The sequence below is a fragment of the Tupaia chinensis genome, unplaced genomic scaffold (genome assembly GCF_000334495.1).
Source record: "Tupaia chinensis unplaced genomic scaffold, TupChi_1.0 Scaffold000086_1, whole genome shotgun sequence".
Classification (NCBI taxonomy): Eukaryota; Metazoa; Chordata; class Mammalia; order Scandentia; family Tupaiidae; genus Tupaia; species Tupaia belangeri.
Genome location: NW_006159548.1, coordinates 3,069,824 through 3,083,161, shown reverse-complemented (window position 1 = coordinate 3,083,161; position 13,338 = coordinate 3,069,824). Strand labels below are relative to the sequence as shown.

The 13,338-nt window shown below is 36.4% G+C and overlaps 1 protein-coding gene across 5 annotated transcripts in view; it reads left to right on the top strand.

The window, feature by feature from the left end:
* Positions 1–13,338, top strand: part of ANKRD17 (ankyrin repeat domain 17) — a 160,744-nt gene that overhangs the window by 40,830 nt on the left and 106,576 nt on the right. For all 5 annotated transcript variants that reach the window (XM_027769732.1, XM_027769734.1, XM_027769733.1 and 2 more), the window contains exon 2: positions 12,724–12,877. In XM_027769732.1, the coding sequence (XP_027625533.1) occupies positions 12,724–12,877 (154 nt within the window). The remainder of the gene's footprint in view (positions 1–12,723; positions 12,878–13,338) is intronic.

Here is a 13,338-nt window from a genome sequence, read left to right as displayed (position 1 = left end):
TGGTCCCATCCTTTTTTTTTTATCCTTAGTAATTTTTTCCCCACTATTAACTTGGTCTTTTGTTTCTAGTCTTTTCCTAACATTGATGGTTAAAGCAAAAAATGTTTAATGCTTTGTCTTACTTATTTAGCTTCTGCTCCTTTCCCTTTCTTGTGTTAGCTGAATTTATTGTATTTTCCTTTTTCTTCCCATTTTGAAAACAATGTTTTTTTTTCCCCTGTTCCTTAGGCATTAAATTAAATTATACATCATTGTGACTTCTTGCTCTTTATCCCTTTGCCATTTTATTTCATTCAGTTCTGGCTTTCATAGTTTTAAAATAATCTGAAATCTCATTAGTATGTTTATGATGTTGTATACTTCTACTTTTTTAACGGTAAAGAATAATTAACAGTGGGCTGAGATGTTAAAGATATACTGTTTTTTAATTGTTTAGTCTTGTGATCCCAAGATTTTTTTCATGGATTTGTCTTTCTTCTTGAATACTTTCTCTGAATTTAGAAAATTTTTATGGTTTTTAAATTTGAAAGTGCTTACATACCTACATACCTAAAAAAGCATTCCTTTATTCTACCTGTTGAAATTTTGTTTCAAAATAACAGGATTCAGAACTAAGAAATTTATTAAAATTGCACAATTTTCTTCTAATATCTATGGCAGCATTTAGGAAGTTTGATATTATTCTGATTTTTAATTCTTTTAATATGTCTTCCTCCATCACCCCAGAAGTCTTTCCACATTTATAATCTTAGAATTCTGAAATTTCACAGGTTTATGAGTACAGGTTTTGTAGGGTATTTTTCTATATTTATGATTTAAAACCATCTCATAAACTGTTGTAGTCTGAGGCTATTTTTGTGATAGTTGATTAATAATGATAAATTCAGAAATAGGTTAAATTTAAATTAAGTTGCATCCTACTACTGAATTTTCCTTTTTTTTCCCCTTCCCTAGAATACCAGAGCTGTATGAATGTGGCAGAGAGAGAGAGAGAGAGCGAGCAAGCGCACTATCCAGTGGGATATGGCCTTGTTGTAGTACTTTTCCCTCCATTTTCTCATCTTGTCAGAATTTTGGACATGTATGCCTGGTGTGCTTTTCAAGGTGCTGGAGTTGGAATTCAAATCATGGTCACCCACGTGAGATCCAGTTCTTTTCTTTTTTTTCCAATTTAGGTTTTTGCAGCAGGCCATGTACACTCACCAGAGAGTGACAGAAAGAGGGAAAATGAGAAATCATCCTCCAGGGGAGATAGCCATACCACAATCCCTTCTCTTTTATCCTCTTCCTTGGATTTTGGGCAGGTGTACCCATCTTGATTTTTCAATCAATTTTTTCAGGACTCGAATCACAGTTCACTATGTGGCAGTCCAGTGCCTTTACCATCAGGCCATCTGCTGGCTCTTAGGATCCAGTTCTTTATGCATAGTGCTTAACCGCTGGCCTGAATTAGTACAGACCTTTTTTGGGAGGAGCTTGAAAAGTAATCACTAATTTTTTTGGTTCCCCCCCCCCCTTTTTTTTTTGGAGAGATTTTCACTATAGGGTGTATGCGCTCGCCAGACAGACGGAGACATAGAGACAGAAAGCGAGAAATCACCCCCAGGGGGGATGGTCACGCCGCAATCCCTTCTCCTCCAATTCTCCTCTCGGGATCTTGGGCACGCACGCACACGCGCCTGGCGTGAGTTTTAAGCCACCGGGTCTGAGATGCGATCCGTGGTCGACTACATGGGAGTCCAGCGACATAGCCATTATGCTAACTGCTGGTTCCCAATAATCACTAATTTTAATTCTGTTACAGAAAAATTCATATATAAACTCTAGATTTGAGAATTCTAAGGAATTTTGTTTTTAAACATACAGTTTGCCCGTTTTATAAAGTTTACAATTAATGTTTAAATTTTCATATTGAATTATTATGTTAGTAATTTCATACTGAGTTGTAGGCTGATGAACACTTTGAAATATAAGAAAAGTAGTCATAAGCCAGCCTTGTTGCCTAGTAATTAAAGGAGCTGGATCCCACATAGCCTACGCCATTTAGAATCTTGGCCCCTGCAACTTGGAAAGCATGCCAGGTGCATGTGTGTCAGCGTTGAAAATCCCAACAGGATAGAGAAATGAAGGGCTTGTGACATTACCACACCCTTTTGGGAGTGCTTTCTTTCTTTCCCTCTAGCTCTTTTTCTCCCTGTCTCTGGCAAGTATACACACCCCAGAGCAACTAATTAACTAAATAAGGAGCAAAGAAGTCAGATTTGTGTGAGCTGTATGAAACATCGCTGATTCTTACCCCCTTCCCAGACCATAGTAGGTGCTTAACTATTATTTCTTATATGAATAGATTAATGTGAGTGAAAAATGTAGGAATAAGTGGTATTTTGTAAATAGACATTTTAAAAGCCAAATTATCTTTAGGTTCATTTTAATTTGTTTTATTTGCTTTAGTCTCAAAATACCATAATGAATCATACTTTCATTGACATTCTCTTTATAATAAAGACATATTTTCTTTATTTCTTTAAGTGAGTTTTTATTTTATTTCACCTTTTCAAATTTGTTTTGGACCTGTAGATCAGTTCTTTGTGACTTCAATGAAGATTTTATCTTTGTATGTATATAGAAGATATCCCTGTTATGTTAACTTTGGTATAATTTACCTTGGCGTGTGGTGGGGGCAGGGGGATACATCTGTGTTTGTGGTTTTTTGGACGGGATCTTATGTTGCAATACTTCTGCATCAGTGTCTAGGACTGGGAGGCTGATGGGAGTACAGGACACAACCACTGTGCCTGGCTTTTAATTTGGAATGGAAATTGAACTTGGCCTCCCTTTTGGCCATTTCCTGCCAAGCAGCAGCATCCAGTATATGCCAGAATAGCTGGGCTGGAATAATTTACTCTTCATTAAAAATTGTAGGGCAGGTACCATGGCACAGTGGTTAAATACTGTTACAGGGAGCTAGATTCCATATGGCTGATTGCAGTTGGAATCCTGCCTCAGTGATTTGGAAAACGTGGGCATTTGTGCATGCATGCCCATAATCCTGATGGTGTAAAAAAATGGTGAAAAAGGTCTGCAGCATTATGATGCCCCAAGGAGGACGTGGGGGTGCTTCCTCTCTTTCTCTGTTTTTCTCTCTGGTGAGCACATACACATTGTAGTAGTTTAAAAAATAAGACAAAGAATTATAGTGTTTTACTGAAATACTACAATGTTATGTAAAACCATAACAAATGAGGCCAAAGGAATTTTTATTAGGTTTTAGAGCCACGTACAAAAGAATAAATTATGATGATTTGATACTAATATTTCTTATTTTATGTACAGTAAGTCTGTGTTTGTCTTTATTCAAATAATTAGGCATAATAAACAACCATATTTTCTGTGCTTGTTTGAAAGACATAAGGTAAACTGTTAAGAATTTAATAAATGTCATAAAATTATAGATTCATGTTAGTTTCCTTTTATAGCCACCTTTTTAATGTCTTTTTATATCAAAAGATATTTTCATAGTAATAAATAATACATGTTTGTTGCATTGAATTTTGTTTAGTCTGTGCTTTGACTATCACTGATCAGGTGACATCTGAGTTATGTAATTCTGTCCATGATGACGACCTCATCAAGTTGTTTCTAATTGGCTTTTAGATTTTCTAGGTAAAATAGTATTAGTCATGAATCTATCTATAAACTCATTTTATGCGATCTTAAAAATCAAACACTGAAATGTAAAATTTATAAAAAAAAATAAACATTTTATTATAGACATTATTTTTGGAGAGATTTTTCTGCATTTACTGAATTTGTTAAGAGATCTTAAAATGTCTAGTATGGCAAATTATGGCAAACTTCTTTTTCTGCAGTAAGTGAGATATTTTGTTTTATAAAAGACATATAACACATGGTTAGATTTATCAATAGATTACCTTTTTGAAATACAGATTATTTATTCCAGCAAGTGGTATGGTGGTTAAGGCACTGGACTCCCACATGACTGACTGCTGTTTGAGTCCCAGACCTGGCATCTTACTTTCTCTTTTTCTCTATCTCTGGTGAGCGCATGTGTCCTATAGCAAATTAAAAATAATAATAAATAATCCATAAAAAAGAAATGTAGATTGTCAGTTTAAAGTTTAGATTGGCAACTTGAGATTTTGTGATAAATTGACAGGGTAGTTTTCAGAACCACAGAAACAATAAAACAATAAATACAGTAGATAGGGCTGAATAGGGAATGTTGAATGTAAGTCCAAATTGGGGGGTTTCCACCATTCTTATTTTTAAGAGTATGTTTATCCTCAGGGACCAACCATTCTTTTTCCATCCTCTCCTCACATTATTTTGCAATTGACTTACTAAGTTCCTAATAGGATTTTTGCTATCAAGTGTCATATCTGTCTAAAACCATCTTTTACATGGTGTCTTACTGTCTTCCTAAAACACTGATTATTTGCCTTACTGCTTAACTTCTTCAGTAACATATAGTATGAATTCTGAACTTATTAGCACAATATTGGCTGGCCTTATCTTTTTTGAGCATCATTCCTTTTACCACTTTAACTCAAAATTATTTTCTCCTTCCTCCGCCCAGTGTGTTAGTATTTGTTAAGTACTTTGTCTTCAAACTTGATAGCTGTTTGCATGTGAAAGCTATCTTTCTATATTTATAGAAAGCATTGATTATAATTATTTTTGTATTTTCTTCTCTTTGGTGGCTGGCCTAGGAATAGTAATTGGTGGTAGATATTCATTACGTTGAATGGCGTTTGTGTGTATGATATCCAGTTAATCAAATACATTACTTCTTTATCTTTTGTAACAACAGAATGAACTCTGCTTTTTTTTTTTATTTTTTGGAGAGGTTTTTGCTATAGGGTGCATGCACTCACCAGAAAGAGAGGGACAGAGAGACAGAAAGCGAGAAATCACCCCCCAAGGGGGGATGGCCACGCTGCAATCCCTTCTCCTCTATTCTCCTCTCGGGATCTTGGGCATGCACGCACACGCGCCTGGCAAGAGTTTTAAGCCACTGGGTCCGGGACGCGAACCACGGTCAACTACATGAGAGTCCAGCAACATAGCCATTACGCTAACTGCTGGTTCCCTGAACTCTGCCTTTTTATAATGGCAGTAAAAGTCTTGTGGAAGAGTTAATTTGAAGTGTAATGCTGATGTTTATAGTTGGTTCCAGTATCTTTATATTTCCCAGTTTCCATGTGTTTTAGTCCATTTTTCTGTTGCTGTACCACAGACTGGGTACTTTATAAAGAATAAAAGTGTATTCAGTTTATGTTCTAGTGGGTTCGGGTCAATGGACCATATTTGGTGGAGTCATCTTGTTGGTGGGTCCTTCTGCACAGTCCCATGGTGATGCAGGGCATCACATTAAGAGAGCAAGATTATGTGTCTACTCTGGTCTCATTGCCTTTTCTTAAAAAACCATCAGTATTGAATCATGGGGATGTCACCCTGATGAACTAATCTAATCTTAATTATCTCCCAAAGGCCCTGCCTCTTAATAACATAATTTTTTAAATCCCTCCTCCCCCACCCCATGCACACACACACACACTTGATATCATCACAGTAATAGCCAATTACAAACACGTGAAATTTGGGGGACACATTCAAACCGTAACATATATGACTTTGTATTTTGAGTATAGATGGATTGGGAATACCATTAATGGCATAAACAAATTCATTTAGCTCTGATCATTGTTAAAAGATCTTGGATTTCATTATTGTTTGTATGAGATCAATTTTACGTTGGGGAGAAAATTAAAAAGAATTTCAATTACTTGGGAACCAGCAGTTAGCGTAATGGCTATGTCGCTGGACTCCCACGTAGTCGACCACGGTTCGCGTCCCGGACCCGGTGACTTAAAACTCATGTCGGACGCGTGTGCGTGTGTGCCCAAGATCCCGAGAGGAGAATGGAGGAGAAGGGATTGTGGCGTGACCATCCCCCCTGGGGGGTGATTTCTCACTTTCTGTCTCTCTGGTGTGGTGGTTAAGGTGCTGGACTCCCATATGGCCTACCATGGTTCAAGTCCTGGATCTGGCGTTTGCTTTCTCACCTACTCTATCTGCCTCTCTCTGGTGAGTGCACATGGTCTATAGCAAATGTAAAAATAATAAATAAATTAATTAAAAAATAGTAGTTTTTAAACAAAAGCTGACTTGTGGCCTAGTGGTTAAGGGAGCTACATCCCACATGGCCAACTGTGGTGTCAGTCCCAGCAACTTGAAAAACATGCCAGGCGTGTGTACATGTGTGCCCAGAATCCTGACAGAATGGAGAAATGGAAGAGAAGGAATTGCAGTGTGAACCCCATTTGGTTCTCTTTCTGGCTCACGTGCTCTCTCTCTTTCTTTCTCTCTCTCTCTCAGTCTCTGGAAAGTGTATGTACTTTCTAGCAATTAAAAAACAACCTTTGTAATGAAATATCATCTTTAGTCTTTCAAAATTAAAAGGTTTTAAAATATGCAAAAATATAGAGACTCGTGTAATACTGTGTCTCAGATTCAGCATCATCAAAACTTGGGTGTATAACTTTGTTTTTGCTCAAGTGCTTCATGGAAAATTCTAGCACTATGCTTACATACAGTGATATGCATATATAAAAGATAAAGACTTTTTTTTAAACTGTAACCAGAGTAATTCCTATAGTTAATAATACCCATTTTATGTTCGGATTTCATTTGTCTCAAAAATACTATTTTTTACATTTAACTCAAGATTTAAATAAGAGCGATATTATTTTTTGTGTTATGTCTCTCAAGTCTTTTGAATGTAGAACAGTCCCCCTGGCTTCCTTTTCTTTTCTATTTCTTTCCTTTTCTCTTTTCTTTGCCCATTGTACTTTCTTGCAGAAAATACCTGTACTGTAAAATGTTCCACATTTTAGATTTGTCTGTTTGTTTCTATTCAGCTAATTGTTTTTCAGCCTCTTTACTCCACCTAGATTGTGGGGGGGTTTCTTTTGTTTTTATTTTGTTGTCTCCTAAGTGGACATTTGGCCATGCCTAGAGATATTTTAGGTTGTCACAGCCTGAAGGAGGGTCACTGTTGACATTTACCAAGTAAAGTCCAGTCATACAGGGAATGTTAAACATTCTAGAGCACACAGAACAGTCCCCAACAAGGAATTACCTGGTCCAGAATATCGATAGTGCCTTTGTTGAGAAACACCAGTTTTTCCTGTTTCTATTTTTGCCTTATTATTTTCTATAATCTGTAGTTTATTTCTAAAGTTTCTATTAGGTTATTGAGTATTTCATGTGGGGCAAGAACACTATATAGGAGGTGCTATACGTTTTATGTTAACATAAATCAGGGACATCTAATACTTGGTTGTTTCACTTTTAACAATTAAACACTAGGTTCAGGTGATGATAGCCTGATCTCTAAATGTAAAATTTAAAGTCAGTTTTTCTAGAGTAGTGTGAAAATTCATCCTTTTATTACTCCAGCTTTGAATTTTCTGGTAGAAAGAATAAGTGCTAGATGTTTAGAAACCAACTAAAGAAGGGTACTTGTTAGGGCCAGTTAGTAGTTTAGTGGTAAAATGTATTGATCTACAAGGCAGTATTACATGGGAAAGTTTCTGGTTCAAGTCTAGAGACCTCCCTGAGTATGTCAGGCATGTGCTTCCCCTTGATCCAGGGCTGACTGAGGCTGGAGGTAGATCGTGATGTTGGGGCACTGTTGGGAATAACTAAAATTGTCATCCTTTACATATTCATAACTTTGGTAAGTTTTTTTCCTGTTACAAAATAAAATTTAATAAAGACATCCCTTCTATTTCCATGGGAGTTATTTATACATTTCATTTGAAGAGAATATTTTAAAATATTTGAGTGTGTGTGAGAAGAAATAAATAAAAATATAGTAACTAATGGTCCAGATCTTAAGCATGCAGCCAGCCAGCATGCACAGGGAGGTTTGGAACAGGAACCAGGGATCTTCCCGTGTGAGTCAAGTACCACAGAACTTTATGTTATGACTGCCCCACTTTCTTTCCCAGAGACCTTTACCTTATGTTTTGCAATGCTCTGCAAGGCTGACCCATAGGAGAGCTGCCACGTTCACATCCAGAGGTTTCCCTGAACATAAGATATGCACATGGCTCATGATCCAGGCCTAAGACTGGGGGATGGATAGCGGCATGAAAATCCTGTTGGAGTATTTCACTCCTCCCCCTTTTCACTGTCTCCTCATGGAATGAATTCATAAATTGACTAAATAAATGTCCGTGTGCTTCCATTTTCTCATCTGTAACAAATGTAACTGGTGATTTCTAAGGCTCTTGGATTCTTACATTAGGTTAGAATTTGATTCATAAGCACCATTTCATAAAATATCCAGTTGGTCAAAACAATCCAGTCAAAGTACTTTAAAAATAACTAAAATTGTCATCCTTTACATATTCATAACTTTGGTAAGTTTTTTTCCCCCTTACAAAAATAAATTTAATAAAGACATTTCTTTCTTTCCATATTTCATGTGAGTTATTTTTACACATTTCACTTGAAGAGAATATTTTAAAATATTTGACTTTCTTATTCAGACAACTTTTTAATGTTTGTTGTATTCCAGATCTGGTGATTCAAAATGAGATATTTTTTTCCCCCTAAAATCATGCCAGGCATGTTTGTGTGCATGCCCAAGTTCCTGGGAGGGGAAGAGATTATGGTATGGTCATCCCTCTTGGGGGGTGATTTCTCACATTCTTTCTCACTATATTTCTCACCATGTCTGTCTCTGCAGTAAGGCAAAAATCTCCTTTAAAAAAGTTCTCTTTTATTCTGTCTCTGAACTCTCATAGCTCTTCTTTTCCCTCATTGATTTATGTGCTTTCTTCCCTGTATTATTGTTCATTTGCATACACCCTAGGTGATAGGGTTGGTCTATACATCTTTGTATTCCCCACAGTAGTAATCAGTATGTCCTGAGCATAGAATGTTTGCAATAAATGTCTGTTTATTAAATCCGTGATAATAGCATATTGTCCCTCCTGTTCCTAATGTATTTCTGTATCCCTTATAAGATCTATAAAGTAAACCTTAAAAATTTCTTATTGTGATTACTTCTTTCTTCTATGGTAAACTAGAGTTTTTAAGAATCTGGAAGTTGGAGCCAGCAGATGGCATGGTGTATGGAGAGCTGAACTCCCACTTGGCCAACTGTGGTTCAAGTCTCAGACCTGGTGACTTGCTTTCCCATTTTCTCTGTCTCACTCTCTCTGGCTCTCTCTCTCTGGTGAGTGACATGCCTTGTAGCAAATTAAAAATAATAATAATAAATAATTTTTAAAATTTTGTTTTTAACGATTATTTAATTTTACTTATCATTGTTATTTTTTAATTTGCTACAGGGCACATGTGTTCATCAGAGTGAACAAGCTGGAGAGAGAGAAAGGGAAAGTAAGAAAGCAAGCCGCCAGGTCCAGAACTTGAACCACTGTTGGTCATGTGGTAATCCAGTACCTTAACCATCACACCATCTGCTGGACTCTATAAAATTTAAAAATTCTTAAAAAAAAAAATTAAAAAAAAAAAAAAGAATCTGAAAGTGAAAGATCCCCCAAATTACCTGGTAAATTTCACCTTGTTTATAGTTTCTTTTTCTTATTTGAGTTACTTGAGTCCCGACAATGTGTTGGGCACAGTTCTGTTTGCTGGGTGTTTATCAGCCTTCCTGTTTCTGTGGAGCTTAGAAAGACAATAAATATATATATATTATTCATGTATGATAAATTTATGGAAGAAAACTGGACAATTAGGCTGAGAGCCTGATGACTGAGAGACTTGGCTTAGGTTACTCAGAGAGCAGCTGAAGCAATACTAATACACAGCCTTCAGATTTTTATAGTGTCCTTGAAATTGGCTTCATTTTCATCAATTTTCAATGAGGGCTAGGGAGGAAATTACAGATACCCATTTATTTCTTTCATACTGGTAACCTACCATTTTAGAAATTCTCTAGGTAGAATATCATTGTCATTTGAGTTTACTGTGTTTTGAATATAGTATGGACATGAGAGAAGTTCAGAAAAGTCATGGGAAAAAAGGGATTAAAATATGAGTTTATTTTGGTATAAAAGTAGTTTGTTGTTTTTAGATTTTTGCCATAGGGTGTGTGTGCATGTGGGAGATAAGTTATGGTAAAATGTTGACATAATGGACCTTGTCTCAGAAAACTATTTTTTGATTGAAATTTAATTCTGTGATCTAACATCTGCTATTAAGACTTTTTCTACAGTAAATCTTCCACTCTATTTCATTAAAAAGTTTTTGTCTGCCAGTGCCACATTCATTCTTTCTCTCCTCTCCAAATTAGTTATTTGGTCAGAATCTTTTCATATTTCTGCATTTAGCATCTCCTTTGATACTTTAGTATTTTTTATCTCTGCCTTTAATTTGACAGTTAACCGTACATTGCTATTTGAGGTCTTTTTTCCCTCCCTAAATGTTATTTACTTTTTATCTGTTTATTTTACTTATGTTTGTTTTCTTACTTCCTTTGTTTACTTCATCTTCCCTTGGCTTAGAGTGATTATAGTTTGTTATTTAATTAAGTTTTTGGTTTTTTTATTTGCCAGAGCAAGCCTGCACTCAACAGAAACTTAGAGAGGGAGAAAATACCTCCAGTGGCATGTGGTCCCACAGTAATTCTACATTTCCCCATTCTCTTGTAATTTGGACACATACTCAAATTACATTCGATATGTTTTACACATTTGAATCGTGCAGTTGGCCATGTAGGTTGTGGCTACCTGAACCACTAGGCCAGGATACTGACCAAAGCTGTAAATATATATATATTTTTTTTCCTTTTTAAGGTTTTTGTTATAGAACATGTGTGCTTACTGGAGAGATGGAGAGAGACAGGAAGAGGGATTTTGGAAACACATGCATATACATGGTTTTCTTCCTTTTTGTTTTTGGAAGTTTTTGCTCTAGGGCATGTGTGCTCCCCAGAAAGACAGAGAGACAGAAAGTGAGAAATCACTCCCCAGAGGGGATGGCCACGCCACAATCCCTTTTCTCGGATCTTGGACATGCATGCACATATGCTCAGTGTGAGTTTAAGCTACCAGGTCCGGGACTTGAACCATGGTCGACTACATGGGAGTTCAGCGACATAGCCATTACACTAACTGCTGGTCCTCACTTGGCATGATTTTCAAGCCACCAGGTCCAGGATGCTATGTTGGAGTTTAGTGCTTTAACCACCATCCTACCTGCCGGCCCCCAGACTATAAATATTTTAATAGAGAAAATTTATTTGGGAAACAACCTTTTCCTTAGAAAAACTCATGTTTTGGATAATGTTTGAAGATAGGAAGACATAGTTTTTTTTATCTCTTTTAATTTTGAATCATGCTTTAATATGCCAAAGCATACCCAGTCTACTTTCTAATATATAATACCTTAATCTCATCTTCCTAAAGTATAACACTTTAATAGTTAGCCTATATGATTTGTACTTTATCATGCTCTTGTTCTACTGCCTTTAGAAATAACTTAGTGACTAGCAGATGGCTTAGTGATTCTATTTCTGGATTCCCACATGGCCAACTGCTGTTCGAGTCCTGGGCCCAGTGACTTGAAAATCTCTCCAGGCATGTATGTGGGAGTGCCCAAGATCCCTGGAGGAGAAGCGATTGCCATGCGGCCATGGCCCTGGGGGGTGATTTCTTACTTTCCTTCTTACTGTCTTTGTCTCATTCTCTCTCTGGTGATCACAACTGCCCTAAGGCAAAAACTTCTTAAAAAAATAAAAGAGGGGACCAGTAGGTGGCGTGGTGGTTAAGGTTGCTGGACATTCCCACATGGCTGACCATGGTTCAAGTCCTGGACCTGGTGGCTTGCTTTCTCACTTTCTCTCTCTCTCTGTGTGTGCCTCTCTCTAGTTAAATTAAAATGAACAAATGAATAAATAAAGTTAAAAAATAATTAAAAAAAAAAAGAAATTTAAATAAAAAATAATGTATTTTTTTCTTATCTCTCTGGAAACTTAACAGTTGTTTTCTATTATACTATAAAATCTTATGAAATTTAAAACTATTTGCAGAGAAAATTTTCATAGTATTATATATCTATCTATTTTGAAATTTTAGAAATCTCAAATGTTATATATGGACTGGCTCCATGGTGCAGAAGTAATTAGCTGTTCAAAAGAAGCTGAATCCCACATGGAATTCACGGTTTAAATCCCAGCACTCTCAGCCTGAAACAGGCGAAGCATGCCTATTGAGTGCCTGATATTCATGGGTTGGAAGATTGTAGGAAGATGCCTGGTGTGACCAGACCCTTTGGGGTGTCCTTATCTCTCTCTGTCTCCCTTTCTCTGTGTGTCTCTCTCTCTTGCTTTGGCACTCTCATTTCCATGTGTGTGCACATGTATTCAATTATGAATAAAGAAAAAATGTTATTTCTTGTTAATGTTAGCTTAATAAAACTTTGGGGGAAAAAAAAACTATAATTAGACTACATATGAGTAAGAACATGTTAAATTCTTCCAAAAATGTAATTTTCTTCTTCAAGTAAGCAGTGAGCTTAGGTATATGTTGAATTTATTTAAGATTTTATTGTATTTATCATTTTTAATTATGTTTAAATTTTTTTCTCTCCCCTTCCTATTCTGTTTCTCTTCTCTCTTTTTTTTTTTTGATTCTTCCCTTCCTTCCTTTTTAATTTGTCTTCTAGGTGGAGTCTTTCATTTTGGATCAGGATGATTTGGAAAATCCAATGCTGGAAACGGCTTCCAAGTTGCTCTTGTCAGGTACTGCTGATGGCGCAGACCTCAGGACAGTAGATCCAGAAACACAGGCTAGACTGGAAGCTTTACTAGAAGCTGCAGGTATGTTTACAAATTCTACATAGCTGTAAGTCTGCCTTACTATCCGAAGTTGCATATAAATCTAATAAAAGCTCTTATTATTATACAAATGAATAATCTTGAGTATTTAGTGTGATACTATTCCTGGAGTTTAATTGATTACTTTCTAGAGAATTACTTACATTTCTTTCTTTTTTATTTATTTTTTTTTAATGCTATAGGGAGCATGAGAGAGAAAGAGACAGAGAGTGTGAGATAGTGAGAGGGAAAGTGAGAAACAACCCCCAAGTGTGGATGGCCACACCACAATCCTTTCCTCCTCCACACATACACATATACACACACACACACCCCTGTCATGATTTTGAAGCCACTGGATCTGGGACTCGACCCATGGCTGGCCATGTGAAAGTCTTAACACCTTAAGCATGACACCATGTGCTGACCCCACATAGAGTATTTAATTAAAGCATGTTTTCATT